The sequence below is a fragment of the Neolamprologus multifasciatus genome, chromosome 18 (assembly GCF_963576455.1).
Source record: "Neolamprologus multifasciatus chromosome 18, fNeoMul1.2, whole genome shotgun sequence".
Classification (NCBI taxonomy): domain Eukaryota; kingdom Metazoa; phylum Chordata; class Actinopteri; order Cichliformes; family Cichlidae; genus Neolamprologus; species Neolamprologus multifasciatus.
In genome coordinates, this window is record NC_140456.1 from 5,623,257 (window position 1) to 5,642,492 (window position 19,236).

General features: G+C 42.1%; 1 protein-coding gene and 1 long non-coding RNA gene across 11 annotated transcripts in view; one reads left to right on the forward strand and one right to left on the reverse strand.

Moving 5' to 3' along the window:
- The window catches only part of LOC146497181 (disco-interacting protein 2 homolog C), a 261,549-nt gene that overhangs the window by 155,534 nt on the left and 86,779 nt on the right, over nucleotides 1-19,236 (forward strand). For 7 of the 10 annotated variants that reach the window (XM_085140592.1, XM_085140585.1, XM_085140582.1 and 4 more), the window contains exon 6: nucleotides 12,405-12,491. The exons of the other annotated variants lie outside the window; for them this stretch is intronic. In XM_085140592.1, the coding sequence (XP_084996718.1) occupies nucleotides 12,405-12,491 (87 nt within the window). The remainder of the gene's footprint in view (nucleotides 1-12,404; nucleotides 12,492-19,236) is intronic. 10 annotated transcript variants of the gene reach the window in all.
- Nucleotides 3,463-9,409, reverse strand: LOC146497183 (uncharacterized). The gene is made up of 2 exons (XR_014870786.1): nucleotides 3,806-9,409; nucleotides 3,463-3,517 (listed from the first exon to the last, which is right to left on the reverse strand). It is a non-coding gene; the product is annotated as an uncharacterized LOC146497183 (long non-coding RNA).

Here is a 19,236-nt window from a genome sequence, read left to right on the forward strand (position 1 = left end):
GAATTATACCACGGGGTCAGGTACTTCTGATTAGAGACCTTAGTTTTCACTGGAGCTACAGTATCCAGAGTCGTACGTAGTGAGGAGGTGAAATTATTAACAAGATAATCGACCTCTGTTGGGGTAGCGTTCAGATAGCTGCTCTGCTCTGTGTTGGTACAGGGCATTGACGATGATAACAGTGGCTGGATTATATTCTTAAACTTAGTTACAGCGCTTTCAGAAAGACATCTACTTTGATAAAGTCCACTCTCCACTGCTGCGTAATCAATTATTGTAAATGTAAATGTTATCAAGAAATGATCAGACAGGAGAGGGTTTTCAGGAAACACTGTTAAATGTTCAGTTTCTATGCCATATGTTAAAACAAGATCTAGAGTGTGATTAAAGTGGTGGGTGGGTTCTTTTACATTTTGAGAGAAACCAATTGAGTCTAACAACAGATTAAATGCCATGTTGAGGCTGTCATTTTTAGCATCTACATGGATGTTAAAATCACCCACAATAATTATTTTATCTGAGCTCAGAACTAAATTAGATATAAAGTCTGAGAAATCAGACAGAAACTCTGTGTAAGGCCCAGGTGGACGATAGATGATAACAAGTAAGACTGGTTTCTGAGTTTCACAGCTGGGGTGGACAATGCTAAGCATCAGGCTTTCAAATGAATTAAAAGTCTGTCTTGGTCTTTCATTAATTAATAGACTGGTGTGAAAAATTGCTGCCACACCGCCCCCTCGACCTGTGCTTCGAGATTTCTGGTAGTTAGAATGACTCGGGGGTGTTGATTCATTTAAACTAACATAATCATCCTGCTGCAACCAGGTTTCTGTAAGGCAGAGTAAATCAATTTGTTGATCAATTATTAAGTCATGTACTAACAGAGACTTGGAGGAGAGAGACCTAATATTTAATAATCCACATTTCACTGTTTTACTCTTTGGTTCAGATGTGGATACTGTATTGTTCTTTCTTTGTAAATGTTTAAGTTGTTTGTTGCTGGTTTTTAGTTTGTTTTTTGTCTTTTTGGAAGCAGACACAGTCTCTATGGAGATGGGTTTTTGGGGGGGTAGCAGGAGGAGAGAAGCTGCAGAGAGGCGTGTAAGACTGCAACTCTGCTTCCTGGTCCCAACTCTGGATAGTCATGTTTTGAGGGGTTTAATAAATTTGTCGATATTTCTAGGAATGAGAGCTGCTCCATCCAAAGTGGGATGGATGCCATCTCTCCTAACAAGACCAGGTTTCCTCCAGAAGGTTTGCCAATTATCTATAAAATAAAACGATCATTAGCAGTTAGCGCTGTGTCATTAATGGGAAGGCCAACGACTGCAGTGAGTCTGTAAAGCTGTTTAAGTCAGTTTCAACTGAAAGGGAACATTTTTAAACATGAATTCAATTCAATTCAATTCAATTTTATTTATATAGCGCCAAATCACAACAAAAGTTGCCTCAAGGCGCTTCATAGATACAGAGAAAAACCCAACAATCATATGACCCCCTATGAGCAAGCACTTTGTGGGAAGTGGGAAGGAAAAACTCCCTTTTAACAGGAAGAAACCTCCGGCAGAACCAGGCTCAGGGAGGGGCGGGGCCATCTGCTGTGATTGGTTGGGGTGAGAGAAGGAAGACAGGATAAAGACATGCTGTGGAAGAGAGACAGAGGTTAATAACAGATACGATTCAATACAGAGAGGTCTGTTAATACATAGTGAGTGAGAAAGGTGACTGGAAAGGAAAAACTCAATGCATCATGGGAATCCCCCGGCAGCCTACGTCTATTGCAGCATAACTAAGGGAGGATTCAGGGTCACCTGGTCCAGCCCTAACTATATGCTTTAGCAAAAGGAAAGTTTTAAGCCTAATCTTAAAAGTAGAGATAGTGTCTGTCTCCTGAATCCAAACTGGAAGCTGGTTCCACAGAAGAGGGGCCTGAAAACTGAAGGCTCTCCCTCCCATTCTACTTTTAAATACTCTAGGAACAACAAGTAGGCCTGCAGAGCGAGAGCGAAGTGCTCTAATAGGGTGATATGGTACTACAAGGTCATTAAGATAAGATGGGGCCTGATTATTTAAGACCTTGTATGTGAGGAGCAGGATTTTGAATTCAATTCTGGATTTAACAGGAAGCCAATGAAGAGAAACTAATACAGGAGAAATCTGCTCTCTCTTTCTAGTCCCTGTCAGGACTCTTGCTGCAGCTTTATCTATTGACACCCTACAGTTATTCACCTTTAACTACAAACTCCGTTAGCAAAGGTGGAAGACCCTCGTCAAGGCAGGTTCAGCTAATCCAGACAATGTATACAAAAATACAAAGCTTCTATTAGTAGGTCTCGACACTCCTAACGAAATCAGACTCTTCTGGACAAACCAAAACAACCCAACCGCTCTAAGATTTAGATTTTTCCTGAAGTGTCCAATTTTGTTATGTTCGCCAAGTGGTGGTGTGTGTTTACGGTTACAAAGTTTCTAGTTATTCGTCTTTCATATGGGACCAAATAGACAAACAGGACAGGGTTAATATTCACACACATTTAATGCAGATCATTGCTGAATTAAACATTGTTTTAAACATTATATGAAACTTAATCAGTTACAAATGACATCTTTCAACCCAAGAAGTTAATAAAAGTTTATTTTATTATGCAAAGCACAATATGGACTCTGAGACAGCTGCGTATAAAACTAAAGCTTCCATCAGAGCACTGTTTCTTATATATTTTCCCCTTTTTCAGCTCCTCAAGAACAGAATAATAACATAATAAACAGAATAATAAACATAAAGGATTTGATACTTTGTTGGAGACCTCAAATCCCCCTCAGACCCCTTGAAGGTCCTTGAATCCCAGACTAAAAAAAACCAGCAGCTGAACTTAAAACAGAAACTGTCCTGTAGTTTTTTCTGACTAAAACTGAGTCAGCAGTTAATAAAAAATGTGCATCTACCGAGAGAATCAGGACGTACTGTTTCATCTTTGAGCTTCACAGTAAGATGTTGGATGGCAGTGTTCAGCTCAAGGTCCTTTTTTCTTGTGTTCTTTGAGTTTGTAACTTACTATGTGTGTTTGTGGCAGTTCTGCTGTCATTCTCCTGACAGCCAGTTTTCTCTTTTGGTTTTGTTTCTGCTGCAATCCCTGCGCTTTCCCCCCTACTGCTCCTTTTTCAGTTTTCATACTTTCATTGAAAAATATTTTCGAGTCTCGTGACCTCGACGCCTGCACAAACTCAGCACATTCTGTAACAATTTAACAAAATCTGTCTCATCAGTAACAGTTTTTGCAGTGTCTCCGTTTACTTCCTTTTGACACATTTAAACACACCGTTATACTGATGATCCTCATGCTTCATGTGCCAAAGGCCAGATAACAGCTGGAATCAAACCATGAGACCGGGATGTGTCGCGCTTTTGTCATTTCTTATTCCTACTGTAGCATCCCCGGTTGAAAAGATGGTCTCTCAAACTGATGGTTCACAATCCTTTTATTAAACAGCCGTGTATGTGAACACACCGTAAGAGCTACAACATACAGAATAAAAGACTATTAGTAAATCAAACAGTGTGTTACCTTTAACCTTTTGACTTATTCATTATTCACAAATTAATTCTCTTTTCCTTACATAACAAATAACACTAAAACTTGTAAATTATTGCATATAACAGTGAAATCGTTGCATCGCTGCCTAAACATGACGAGGTACGTTAGCACCCTCTAGTGGGTGAAAACTTAGCCTTTATGCTTAGTAGCGGTCAGCAGCTCCGTAAAACAACAAAGTACATATCCACAGGACAAACTTTGTTACGAACCTTGTTCCCTCATCAACCAGGTGCTAAGAAACTGCTTTCAACTCAGTGTTGCACCTTAATAGCCGTTCTTTTTCCCATTCCCGTCCATTAACCATAGAGCACACCTTCTCTCTGTGCATTAAGACTCGCGCTTCTGCCATTTGGTTTACGCCACTTAATTTACGGCACCTTGTCGCTCGGTGACTTTCAAAATAAAAGCATCCGCTCCAACAATATAATAGTCACTCATAGCTTTACAAAACACTTTACAAAATATTAATGAGGTTATTTACACCTACTTATCTGATTTTTTTCTGGTATTCATACTGTTTGAATTGTAATTACTAGTATCTCTCGATCTAGACCGTACCAGCTACCACGATCATTAGGAAAACTGCGGACTTGACAGATATCCTCCACAAGGAGGGAAAGCCACAGGAGGTTGGTGAAAAGGCTGGCCGCTCACAGCCGCATCGAAGCATATCGACGGAAAGTTGACTGGGAGGGAAAACTGTGGTAGGAAAAGGTGCAGAAGCAACCGGGATGACCACAGCATTGAGAGGATTGTGATGACAAGTCGATTCAAGAACTTTGGAGAGTTTCAGCTGAGTGAGCTGGTGTCAGTATCTCAGAGCCGCTACACACAAACGTCTTCAGGAAAGGACCTACAACAGTTTCAGTCCTGATATCAAACCACTGCTGACGCAGAGACACCGTCACAGTATCTTATCTGGACTGAGGAGAAAAAGCACTGAACTGTTTCTCAGTGGTTCAAAGTCCTCTTTTCAGATTAAAGTCAGTTTTGTATTTTATTTTGAAATTAAGATGTTAAAGGCTGACATCTGAAGAGTGAAGTTTCCACTAGGGATGCAACGATACCAATTTTTTCAAACCGATACGATACCGATACTTGGATCTCAGTACTTGCCGATACAGAGTACAAAAAACGATACTTCTACCACACACACACACACACATTCAATGAATTGGAAGACAGGTTTTATTATATTCCCTGTCGATAAAAAATAAAATCTTAATAAAAATGACCACAAAAAAATTTCAAGCGAAAAATAAGCACTTCTGTTAAATTATTGCAGAGTCTCCACATTGTAATTTAACAAAATATCACTGAACTATTGGCACTGTCTCGAGCTTTCAGAATAATAAATAAACACTTCTGTTTGGAATAAAATAAATACAAATTAGGTTTGAGAATAAAATAAACTTTTAAATTATTGCAGAGTGTCCATATTGTAAACAAACAAACAAAATAATTATTATAAAATAAATAATAAATAAAATAATAATTGGCCCCCTAGTGGCCAATCTAAAAAACTACAACAGAAATGACAAGCCACCCTCTGATTAATGAAATAAGTTGGTATCGGTTCTCGGTATCGGTTAACTTTTACGAGTATGAGTACACACACATTTTACAGTATCGGCCCCGATACCCGATACCAGTATCGGTATCGGTGCATCCCTAGTTTCCACAGTCTGTGAAGAGTTGGTGCTGTTGGTGCTCCACGCCGTTTTATCAAGTCTAAAGTCAACCGGAAGATTTTAGAGCTCTTTCTGCTTCCAGCTGATGATGAACCTTTTGCATATGGATGGTGTCACAATCGGGCGAATTACACACAGTAATTCGGCGTGCCCGTGTGGCGTGCTGGCTAGACCCAAACGCGGCAAAGGCTAGCGATGGGTTGGAACAGACACGCAGTTATTCTAGTAACGATCAGTGCACGAAGCGTGGCTTCGGAGCTGGCGAGCGGAGCCGGGATGAGAAAATGAATCGAGAGGGAAAACACTCACAGTTGCTGAATCAGGCGGAGACTGACGTCGGCAAAGTTTCGGAGCTCCTGACATGAAGAGAACGATGTCTGAGCGGCGAACAGGTGGGTGGCGTCTCTCTTTTAAACTCGGCCCCGTGATCAGCTGACAGATGGTTTGCCGACTGTGTTATTACTGGGCTAACTCGCCGGGCCTGAATCCCAGGGAGGATCTATCAAAGCAACCTGGACGTCAGTAACACCTCAGCAGACGCACCCTGACCTGATCAACTCCACACACCACTACACCGATACAGTAATTCTGTTAATGGAGCCTCAACCGAGTACTGAGTGTATAAATGAAATGAAAGTGGACACGTCTATATTGTCAAACCTTCCTTTGAATGATCTTGAGAAATATTCTAATAAATAGAGGCACTGGATTTCTTATTTTGATGACCTATGAGCTTCAGATGCTTCAGTATATTACATGTAAAGGAAAAAGAAAATGAAGTTTATCATTTTAAATTAAATGATGAAAAAATAACCACCACAGCTTATTTAAAGTATTTCTGAGAACGTTTAGTAATATGTCTCAAAAGGATGAAGGCCATGCAGAGGCTTGCTAGCCTGTTCAAACTATACTGAGAATGGAAATGTGTTTTAAACCTCAGCAGGAGAAGCAAATATGACCATTCATCAATCAGAAATTCATTGTGACCTGTCAGGATGCTGGGACGATGTTATTTAGTGGGCATTTCTGTTCTCTTTCCTCTTCCTGTCTGGAGAATTTAAGCATACCTGCCAAAGGACTGAATGTGATTTTCCCAGCACACCGTTTCCCTGCAAAACTGGGAGGGCAGGACATTCTGCCAGCGTTACAGCAGGGTGGAAGTTGGTTTCCAGCAGCTTCAATTCATGTCGAAAACACGGCGCAAAGATGAAAGTGGAAAACTGGCTCGCTGCTGCCACAAACCCATTTGTGCATTTCCCTGACAGCCGAGGACTGAATGCTCTGGCGGAGACAGGTTTGTTTTCACGCTGGCACGGCTGGTATCCAGCTCTGAAGATAATGCACCGGCAGACACAGAGTCCCCCCCCCGCCAGCTCCACCCAGCCTACATCCAGCTCCTTCGCTGCTCTGATGGGACGACGAGTTTAATAAATCCTCTACTACTGTTCGATGATTTTCATCATAACCGAGCAGGCCTGTTTAGCTCTTCTCCTTCACGTGTTTTTCTTTTCTGCCGCGTCTGTTTCTAATTAGCCGGACACTCCCCCAGTATATATCTGCTCCCATGCTTTTCTTTCTTGCTTTGCCAGGTCTTCTTTGAACCGCAGTCGCACTTTCAGCCATTTCCCCGTGAGTTTGTTTCTGCGTTCCTTTTCTCCCTTCACTCCTTCACTTTGGCCCTAGTTGAATTTGTTTGCGTGTGGGCTGTATTTTGTATTTTTGTTGGTACGGTGGTTAGCACTGTTGCCACATAGCAAGAAGGTCCTGAGTTTGATTCCAGCAGCTGGCCAGGTCCTTTCTGTGTGCAGTTTGCATGGTTTCCTTGTGTCTGTGTGGGCTCTGGACTGGTGCAGTTAGCGGGGTTATGTTAGGGCTGCACGATTTTGCATAAAATGAGAATCACGATTTTTTGGCTTAGAATTGAGATCACGATTCTCTCACGATTTTCTTTCCCAGTATAAATATTTATTGCACTTATTAACTGCACATCAACTTCGTAACAGTTGAGACTGAACATAAAAACAATAAATAAACATAAAAACAACAAATGTCTCACATTTTGTCGTTGCCGCAAAATGTTGTACTGCTTGAAATTGCGTCTCCACCGTTGCGCGACACTGCGTGTATAGAGCAGGTAGTGCAACAATAGAAAAACAGTTGCGGGACGGCACTGTGTAGCGTTTGTCTAGGGTGTTGATCATTTTCCTAAATCCCTCGTTTTGCACAGTGTTGATGGAGCCATATCTTTGGTCAGGTGATAAGTAACAGCCTCCGTAATTTCTTTGTGCCTGCGGGAGTTCGACGGGTATAGGGAAGCGCTGTATAAGGTTCCCGTTATTGATGTTTGGGTGGTTGACCGGGACGGATTTTCTCCTGTCACTTTCTCGTCATCCCTGACGTGCTCTCCGTTGTTTTTTCCTGCTAATTTTAGCAGCCAGCTTCTGTATCACGTGGTATGAGGCTCCGCCCTCGTCATTTGTTGAGCAGGAAGAGTGAGCGCTTGTTTTCATGCAGATTACGTCCCGGATCAAAATGCGGTACAATCGTCGTCTTTTTTCTTCTTCTTTTTTTTTAAAATCGTTGTCATTTGGAAATGAGATCGCACATAAGTATGAATCGAGATCGCGATTTTCTAACGATTAATCGTGCAGCCCTAGGTTATGTTGTTCAGGGCGTACCCACGTCTCGTCCTGTAGTAGCTGGAATAGACTACAACCCCCTCTCTCCTCTCTTTGGGTATCAGAGTTTGTCTCAGGGGTCCGGGCTTGTATTTTCCTGCCCTTGCTGCAGTTGTGTGCCTTGCTTTTGCAATTACGTGTGTGACCTCTTGCCTCTGTGTATGCATTTGTGCATTTGTAACCATCAAAGCAATAAAGGCCTGTGTGAGGAATAAAGATGGGTACGTGACCCAGTTGACAGTCATTGTGTTTCGGTCTTTGTCACCACCCCTTAGGGCTTTATACCCACAGCAAAGACTTTTGTCTGCAAGAACTCATAATTTACTAGCTGTCAGGTATCTCTGCTGCTTCATTTCTTGCTTCACTCACACTCTTTCTGTGGACTGAATACAGAAAACGTGGAACTCACAGCTAAGGGATGATGAATGACTGCAGGTTTTCTTGTATTTATAAACCCCGGTTACATAAATATTCATGGCTGGAATGAAGCCTTGGCATCGTTGCTCATAATGCAATTAGCAAAAGGCACAAACTGCATCCAAATGTTGCCCACACTTTAGCCAGATTTCCGCCCACAACCATGCTTTGTTATAAACAGCTGGTGGTGCTAATTCTTCTGAGATCATTTAAAAGATTCAAATAAGAGTCAAACCTCAAAATGTGCATAAAACCAATAGATGGAAACGCACTTACAGGTCAGCGATGTCTCGTTTCAGGTGATGAGAACATTCCTCCGTTTGTTTTTTACTTCTAATCGATGACTTTGACTTCCTCCCAGTCTGTACTGTGGCTGGTATACAGAGGCCTGTTGCTGACAGGCAGTTGAGTCCTGGGCAGCGTCTTTGGTTTCATAGCTAACCCCGAGGGTTGCGGATTTCCATTGCATCACATCATGTTGTTGTAATTTTTCCAGCTGGTTGGTGTAAAGTTTCATTGAGCCTGTTGTTTTGTGAAGTTACAGAGTTCATGTTTATCACAGAGGAAATCCTGAGCGGTGTGCACACGTGTGGGTTGAAGCTCTGCTTCTCGTTTTCTCGCTCAAGGCCAACACAGCCTAGATCTGTGTGTGTGTGTGTGTGTGTGTGTGTGTGTGTGTGTGTGTGTGTGTGTGTGAAATCTTAGGAGAGTTTATGAACAGAATCATTTCCCCCGCTTGTTTTTCATTCAGCTCTTATCAGAACTGCTCGGTTTGCCTGTGACGATAACTTTTTGTTCTCTCATATCTCCCCAATTGGTCATCGCTCCTTTCATCTCTCCACATTTTCCTCCAGCCTGCAGATCTTTTTCACAGGATCATCGCAGACGATCTGGTTGTTATTGTTGACTCTGGGCTGAGTTCAGCTCCTGTACAGAACCTGTGTGTCTGTGCTTGTGTATGTGGTTGCTGTTCCTGTGTGTAATGTTGAATACAGCAGCATTCCTGTAAGTTTGCTGTCCAAGCAGCAGGAGAGTGTAGCCTATATGCTTATATAGGTATATATTACAGTACAGACTAGAGCTGGGCGATATATCGAGTTTTTAAAAAATATCGATATATTTTTATACGAGATATAAGATGTGACAATATCCTTTATATCGATAAAGTCTATGTTACGTTATAACTATACTTGTGGAGCCGCAAGTTTGCCTCTCTTTCGTCCACTTTTGTCTTTACGCAACGTTACTCGGCCTCGCCCCTCCTTCACTGAACACAAATCCCCCTCCTCCCCCATCGCTTCACCTGCAGGAAGCGACAAGATGGACACGGCAAATCTCCGTTAACGAGTTACTGCGCATCGCCCCGTGCGTGGGGCTGGACGCAGTCAACGTGTTAGCTAGCTAACCACGCTAACGAGCTAACCACGCTAACGAGCTAACCACGCTAACGCCATGCAGCCCAGAGGCGCTGCACAACCTAAAATCCTATCATTTTCTCAAAAGTTGACAGCGCGCCTTATGTATGAATTCTGGTTGTGCTTGATGGCCGCGAACCGATTTTATGTGGTACACGGCGCTCAGCAATCTGTCAAAAATGTTTTAGTACGACTTTGCTAAGCTACGGTGCTGCACCGGTTGATGGATTGTCAGAGCATTACGGCTACCGAGGAGCCTCGCGGGGTGATACGTACTGTGCTTCAACGTAATATTACCCTACTGTGTATAAGGACCATAAATGGCACCTGTTAAGAGACGTGGTTACGAAGAGGATTTCAAACTCAATGCTGTCAGTCACACAGTAGAAGTTGAGAACAGAGCAGCTGTGAAATCTGTCTTTGTTATTATGCTCAGCGTCTGTTAGTTTACATTTTGACTGCACAATTGTGAGCTTTTTGTTATGCACAAAAACAACATTGTTTTCTTTTATTTATGCAACATTATTATTTAATAAATGCTCATAATTTATTTTTGAGTAAATTTTATGTACATCTATGCTCTATGTTAATAAAAGTGCCTGTGTGACATCTGGGACACAGCTTTGACTAAGAACTCTCTTTTTGTTCTTACTTTATGGCTTAAAAACTATCGAGATATATATCTTATATCGCCGTCCAGGTAAAAAATATCGAGATATGAATTTTGGGTCATATCGCCCAGCCCTAGTACAGACATACCTGCAATTACTGTTTATTAAAATTAGAGTAGGTACAATAATTAAGAGTAAAATCGGAAGCAACCATCCAACAATATTGTGTAATGAAGTTTATATTCTATAGAGTATAGTGCTGTAATATTTTTATAGATTATAGGTGCACATTCTTTACTTTATTGTAATTTAACAGGAATCTTGTTCGTGTATTTAGGAGAAAAGTGATACTTTAAAGTAGGTAATACCAGTACAATGTTAGGCAATGATAAGAAAATGAAATATGGGTAAAGCGCACATGCGCAGTGCCTTTGTTTTCATACGCACATGGTGGACAAAGCATGGCGGCGACGCAGAATGAGAAGGACGAAAGCGGATCGTTGAATGAAACAGATGAACCAGAATTGGTTTGTTAAAATGTTGCAACTTCAGTGGAACCGGTTTGGTCCGGATTGTCATAATTCACAGTAGAGCTGGGCGATGTAAGATTTTTTCATATCGCGATGTTTTTTTCATTTCAGGCGATAACGATATATATCACGATATAAGCCAAATAACTATATTTGTAAGATTTAAATGTGCCGTTGCTCACAAGTAAAATGTGAAATAATCAGCAGCTTGTTTTGATTTAAATATTTATTTCCTATAATAAGTTCAACAGGGTAGATGTACTTAAGGAACATGAGACTTTTTCAGATAAATAAAGGCAAATATTGCAAACTACACAAAAGGCAGCCGCTAAAGCGTTTACGTTTCAAAATAGAACAAACAAAACAGACTAAATTGTCAATTCCACTTAGAAACAAAATATTAATTCTAAAAATAAATCTTAGTTTGTTTTACAGAAGAACAGACAAAATTGACTAACCTTTGTCAATATCAAATAAACTGAGAACTAAAAGGAAATTCTCAATCTCTCCTTGTTGTATAGCTTAGCTTTTCAAACAGTTTTAACAGTTACTTTAGTCTGACAAAAGCTGAATGACGAATTAGCGCTTCCAGTCAGAGACTGAGCATGCACCGCTTTATTGTATTTCCAGACTTGCGTTCGGCACAATTTACAGTGCGCTACTCTGTTTTTTGTCAGACTTGAAATAGCCGAAATACCTTCACACTACGAAACTTCTTTGGCTCTTCCGTTCGACAATCTCTCCGGCATTGGAACCGTCATCTGTTTTCTCTTCGGTAACCTCTCGGTTGATTTTTCTCTAGTCGGCACACTCATTTCCTCCATTACCCGGGCAGCACGGCGGCTGGCTGCTTCCCAAACAAATACACATGTGCGGCACGTAACAAGTCACGTGACGTGACGCTGCGGCTGTGATTGTTTCGGCTCTGCGCTACTTAATATGGATTGGCTGTTCTTTTTTTTTTTAAGAGGACAAGAGACATGAGGTCTATCGCAATAGTTGAATTTTTCTATTGAGAAAAAGTTATTTCAAAATACATATCGTTATCGTTCTATCGCCCAGCTCTACTTCACAGTGACACAAAGCACCAAAACAGCTGAAATGAAAACTACAGCCTGATGGAAGTTTTCTCACAGAACATCCAGCTGTGTGCAGCTGAGTGCTTTAATGCCTTGCACACTGTTGAGAACCAACAGAAGATATAATTTCTTTAAATTTAAAAGCCATGTACGCACACAGCTTACGTCAGGAGTTTCTTTCCTCACCAGAGTTTTCCTATTTTGGCTTTGGCCACAACACTCTGCACCGTGGGGAATCTTCACATTATCCACTTACAGTTTAATCTGTGAACTTTGCGTTGATGTGCCGTGTTGTGTCAAAAACAAAGACTTGAGAGTTTTAGCGAGAGGTTTGCGATTGATGCCACTTTTAAAGACTCCCCCTCCCTTCTTGTTCCTCACATGCAGGCCTTTTAAGCCACCTCTCCTTGAGAAGGAGGAGGGCAGTGCCAGCTGGTATGATAGAGAATGGAAACTCGGGTCCACGACGCTCCGGTAAGTTTCAATCGGAGCATGGCTGGTGGAGAGCCCAGAATGAGGGTCAGTCTCCCGCCATCCCTTGGCACGAACAGGGATGTCGTATTTCCCCCCTCATAATTTTCAGCTTCTCTCCACAGTGCCCTCCATCATATGCCTGCTGTTCGAGCTGTGCCCCTCCTCAGTTGTTTCCCCGCTAATTAAATTTGTGCCTAGCCATGTTGTATAAGTGCAGAGGAGAAACCATCAATGCTAACCTTGATAGGAGTAGCATTGCGTTGTTGTGGTAGATGCATGAAAGCAGTTTGTTTGTGTGGATTTGAAAAAAAGAGGCTGTGCTTACAGCTTTTGAAAGTGTGAATTGTTGATGAGGAAAATCAACAATGCTTTTAAAGAAGCTACATAGCAGCTTGTGTGACTCTTTCCTCTTTTCAAGGTTCTGTTTGTCGTTTTCTTATTGATTTGCCTAATTATGCAGCATGATTTTAGTTGTTTTCTCAGCCAGAGGCAATCTGCTTTCAAAGCAGCTTTTCATCTAGGCCAGAAAGCAGATGGTAGAGGAATGCAGGCTGCCTGTCTGCTTCCTTGTTTTAGTTTTTGTCTGTAATTTTTTTTTTCGTGTTGTATTTTTTTGCAATCTGCTACCTCAAATCAGATACTATATCAAAGAAACCAGCACGACATGTAACAGCCAAGAGTTGTGAACTGAAGACGCTTCCTGCTTTGCACCGCTCAGTGCCTGGCAGGTAAAACGGCAGCAGCACAGGACGATGCACTCATTTACTGAAGGGACTCCTTGCACCATTCCTGTTGGACTGCCAGAGAAAATACACTTATCCATGGTGGAGCAAACAAGGAGCAGTCACTTGAAGAAAGACTTTAAGAACAAACCTCTAATTAACCATTTGTCATTGTCAAAAACTAAAAATAGACTTTGAATCCACTAACACTGCTCTGGAATAGTTCCCATATTCAATGTGATTGAGGCGTCTAGATGAGGCCGACTGGGATTTAACAGGAGCTTATCCCCCCTGTCAGTGCTGTATATCTGCGAGGGGAAAGTCGGTGGTCTCTAAGGGAAGAGGAAAACAGTTTGGGAACAACACGATGGCCACGATGAAGTGATTCACATCTTGATCCTACATTTAGTTTTATTTGGTTACTCATTTATGTAGTGCCAATTTAATAAAAAAAATCTGTTGCTTTGCATTCAATATGGGGGAGAAAACCCTAAAGATCCTGTAGAGGAACTTGGCAACAGTGGGGAGGAAGAATGCTCCTATAACCAGACTGGAGGAGGGGACGCCATTTAGAGGCAGCCGGGAGTCAGAGGAACGAAAAGACCAAGAAACCAAAACAAAGAGAGAACAAAACACAAACTGTGGGAGAGAGCAGACAAAGTTAATGAGCTACAATAGTGACACGAATCATTATTAACCCTTTAAAACCGGTCAGAGCGGGCACGCTCCGTTTTGCGCAACTACATTTAAATCCCGGTAGCACTGCAACCACGTAAGCTAGCGCAATAATTTTTTTGCATATGAAACCAGAGGAGTTGTACTTGCATCTTATGCCATCAGCTTGTCCTCGGTCACAGTTTCCTTCCACATATAGCTTTGCAAAAACCATGACCTGCCCGTATCCGGAAATGACGTCATTTTCACGGAAATGTAGTTTTTTTTACCATCAAGGCCTCACGAGCCTATACTGGTGTTTTTAAAAGTTATCTTTGACTTTATGACTTTCTGTGTGGTTTCTGGGATGCTTAGGACTCATATTGCACTGCTGGAAATCGTTTATTTTGATGCACATGCTGCTTTTTTGCAAATTTGCATTATAATATTTATTTTCGTTTTTCCTGCAGTGTATAAAAATTGGTGTATTTCAAAAATAAAACTATGAAGACACTCAAAATAAATTTCCTGTGGTGGGAAACTATTTTGTGCAACTTTTTTGTATTTACAGTTTTGAGGGATAAGCCTCTTAAATTTCTCTAACTAGAAATATATGTTAAAAAAACAAAAACGATTTTCAATGTTTTTGTAGTTTATTGCACTTTTTTGCAATTTATGTAATCACTATGCACTTAATGCAGACATATTATTAAAATCTGGGCTGTAATGGTTGTATTGATGTATAGCAACTTGAAATGCTCCCAAAAATGGCTCCACAGCATGTAAAAATATAATATAAGCTCTGGCGGACTTGGTTCTATGGTAGGTCTTAAAGGGTTAAACACCTGCGAGTGATTTTTGACTGACGTCTCTCCACCACCACCATCGTAGAGACGAATAGCGTTCCTTTCTCTGCAGCTCCAGAAACCTGGAGAATCAGTGCAAAGGTCCATCGAAGCTGTCGTGATGGCACACGTTGGTTTAATTTCTTAATTAGGCTTTTCATTAGTTTCTAAGGAGTGCTCCCTGACTGTGGCCCGGCCCGAGTTTCTGCCTCTTTATTAGCACAAACAATAAAAGCAAATTCAGCAGTGATAGTGATGAAAACACAAATCGAAGCTACTCCACAGATTATAAATTATGGAACAACTGCTGTAATGTAATATGAGATCGTCTGCTTAACCTATTACTTGAGAGTAATCCAGCAGCAGCATGGCTGAGGGCTGCTTTACTGACCGAGTAGAAAAGTGCATTACAGTAGCTGTTAGAGATAAACGAGCACCTCCAGCTTCTCTTAAACGGTGCATCTAAAAGTATTAATACTTCTTAAGTTGGAAAAAAGATCTAGAGATGTGTTTAACATGGATGCTACTCATGTTGAACTCATGATTCACTTGGTTTAGATGAAAAGATATAGCTGGATATCATCGGCAATTAAATCGCTTTAATAGTAAAATCCCCATCGAAGAAAATATAAAATTAAAAGCATCATGGGGCAATTCAGCAACTTTCTTTTGGTGCTTGGGAGGAAAAAAGTATCAGTGTGGACATGCACGTGTATTTGTGTTTGTAAATTTTGGGAGGAGAGTATTTAAAGGAATCATACAAATGTGTTTACTGAGGTTTGCAGCAGCCTGTTGACTGTTACATATGTGCAGAAGAGCTGCAGCTTCACGTGGATATATTATATACCCACGTGATATATATTTTCATGGATCGGCCTCTAAAGTGTTGCGGCTAAATACAGCAAAACAAAACCAGTCCCAAAAAAAAGATTTATTCATAACACACGGGAAAAGACCCAGGGAAACCAAGTTAACGCTAAAAACGCTAAAAAAAATAACGATAAAAACCCTGAAAATCATAAATTTCACACCCGAACCTCAACTCTCGCAGCTCGATACCAAACAACCAGTCCGGGGGTTGGGGACTGCTGCTTTAGAAAAAGGCAGATTAAAGGTGTGAGATTTATTTTGCATGAAACCTACACTTAGACTTTTGTTAGTATGTTTCTCACCCATTCGATCCCTATACAACCGTTGCAAGAGCTTGGTTCGCATTGCCGGCAATAAGTCGGACTCGTTCCCGGTGGGTGATGGGCTCCACCAGGGCTGCCCTTTGTCACCGGTTCTGTTCATAATTTTTATGGACAGGATTTCTAGGCGCAGCCAAGTGGCGGAGGGCTTTCGCTTTGGTGGCCTCAGAATCTCATCTCTGATTTTTGCAGATGATGTGGTTCTGTTGGCTTCATCGGGTGAGGGCCTCCAGCTCGCACTGGAGTGGTTCGCAGCCGAGTGTGAAGCAGCGGGAATGAGGATCAGCACCTCCAAATCTGAGGCCATGGTTCTCAGCCGGAAAAGGGTGGAGTGCCCACTCCGGGTCGGGGATGAGTTCCTGCCCCAAGTGGAGGAGTTCAGGTATCTCGGGGTCTTGTTCGCGAGTGATGGGAGAAGGGAGCCGGAGATCGACAGATGGATTGGGGCTGCAGCTGCAGTAATGCAGACGCTGCACCGGTCCGTCGTGGTGAAGAGGGAGCTGAGTGTAAAAGCGAAGCTCTCAATTTACCGGTCGATCTACGTCCCTACCCTCACCTATGGCCACGAGCTGTGGGTAGTGACCGAAAGAATGAGATCGCGGATACAAGCGGCAGAAATGAGCTTCCTCCGAAGGGTGGCTGGCCTCTCCCTTAGAGATAGGGTGAGAAGTTTGGCCATCCGGGAGGGGCTCAGAGTAGAGCCGCTGCTGCTCCACATCGAAAGGAGTCAGTTGAGGTGGTTTGGGCATCTGACAAGGATTCCCCCTGGGCGCCTCCTGGGTGAGGTGATACGGGCATGTCCCACCGGGAGGAGGCCCCGGGGCAGACCCAGGACACGCTGGAGAGATTATATCTCTCGGCTGGTCTGGGAACGCCTTGGTGTTCCCCCGGATAAGCTGGAGGAGGTGGCTGGGGAGAGGGAGGTGTGGGCCTCTTTGCTTAGGCTGCTGCCCCCGCGACGCGGCCTCAGATAAAGCGGATGAAGATGGATGGATGTTTCTCACTCATTCAGTGGGTTTGCTTGCTTGTAAGACAGTGGGGAAATATCAGACATAGTCCCCAAATCATCTAACAAAATAAAATATAAACCAGTTTTCAGATGTGCCTGAAACACCAGCGGTCACTGGTGTTACAAAAGAACCAAAGCGTCCCATTACCCCCTGCTAACACAATGTTGTTTCAAAAACAAACAAAGGCTGGTATTTTCTTGCGTTGAGCCCCAAATCAGCCTGTTTCTGCAGCGCAGTTTGAGTTCTATTGATCCAGCATAAACAGCTTGGTTTTATCTTTATTAGAAATACTATGCTGGAACTTTTTGTAAAAATCCTGCATTTATTCACTCAAAGATGGATTTAATGCCCGATTCACAAGAATGCATGAGTAATTAAACGGTTTTGTCCAGTGTAAATAGGCAACGGCCACAAATTCTAGCGAGGGTACTTCCTTTTCAAGAGAAAGAAAGAAAATCCCAAACTTTTCCCTGTGAAGCACATTTATCCACAGAAATGCTTCAACAAGATTCACAGAAATTGATGGAGACATTTTCAATTGTGGGGCTTGCAAACTACCAGCCACAGATCCTTGAGCCCGCCGTTGCCCGGGAAGGCACATTAAAGTGTCCTGTCCCTGAAACAGCCTCAGCCTCTCTGATGGATATTCCAGCAGCGAAGGAATCATTCATCATCATCATCATCATCATCATCGTCCTCATCCTTAGCCAGTGATGATATTCAGCTCTGTCTCGGGTCTTCATAAAGACGACCTGATGAGGTCACCGGAGGTGCAGATATGTGCGCGTGCACGCACACACATATTCTCACAGATGCTGCACAACAAGTGCCTACAGAGAATATGTGTGTAGCTCAAACCGTCAGCCCAGATGTTGCAGAGACAGCGTGCTACAGTAATTAGCATGCTTGTGCTGGGAGCTGCATTGTTGATATGCAGTCCATGTCTGGATAAAGAATTCAGTTTCTCTCCAGCTGGCTCAGTGCTTTGCTAGAAACCATCCCTGCCTTTCTCTCACTGTGCACTTATATTTCTCAGTCTTTCCAAGCCTTTCACATCATATTGAGCTTGATTAAATGGATAGAACCAAATAAAAAACAAAATGAGTAAGCTCTTGGTGTTTTACGTCTAGCATAAGTCGTTAGAGCTTAAAATGATTAACATTGTGTTGTGAATTAAATATTTAATTTGGTCATCGGTAATTCACCTCATTATTCTGGATAAAGGAGACATAAGCACAAATAAACAACTGGGAAAAGATGCATCAGAACAGCCTTTATTTTTGCAGTATCGACATGTTCACATTTCACCAGTTTAAAGAAATATAAACAAATACAGGCTATAGATGGGGCACTAAATGAATGACTGAATCCATGAAATGCTTCTCTTCAATTCTTGTGGGTTTATTTATGTAGAACCAGCTGACAACGATCACTTCAAAGGCTACGTTCACACTGCAGGTCTTGATGCTCAATTCCGATTTTTTGATCAAATCAGATTTTTTTGTCTGCTCGTTCACACTACAAATAAAATGCGACAGCAAACGCGCTCTAGTGTGAACGCTCAAAGCGGCCCGCATGCGCAAAAGAAGACGTCACACACAACGCGCTCTGTTTAGACCCAGAGCAGCAGTATTGTTTGACTGATGGACCTTAATATAAAGACTTTGGACTTCACGTTTCCAATTTTTGCTTTAAGTTATTTTGTTATTTACATAATAATGTAAATAACCTAATAATGATCCTTGTTGCTGTTTTAGAGGAGCGGTGCTTCAAAGGATAGTTGCAGATTTCTGTCAGAATCTGCAGATTATACAGTACAAATAAAATGTTCACGTTCCTCCAACGTTGTCTTCCCAGCAGTTTCACCGGATGGCCAGGAAGCGTTCGCGATGTCTTCTCCTGCGCTGATAATTGGCGTCTGTCTTGTGTCGGTGACGTAAAAGACGGATTTAATGCGACTTGACCGTTCAAACAGCAGTCGCTTTCTAAAACATCGGATATGTATCGGATTCAGTACCACATATGAAAGTGACCCAGATCGGATTTGAAAATATCGGATTTGTGCCGTTCACACTGTCACACCATGATTGGTCACATAGGGTCAAAAAATCTGATTTGATGCGCTTTCGCCTGCAGTGTGAACGTAGCCTAAGTGTTTTGCACCATAACAGAAGATGCTGCAATGCTCTGACATGAGCAAACACTTGGCGACAGTGGGAAGGAAGAACACAAGTTAATGCCATTAGATAATAAAAACACATACAGAAAGTTCATTTACAGAGAACAGCAAATATAAGGTTGTATATAGTTGGTGGTGGATGGAG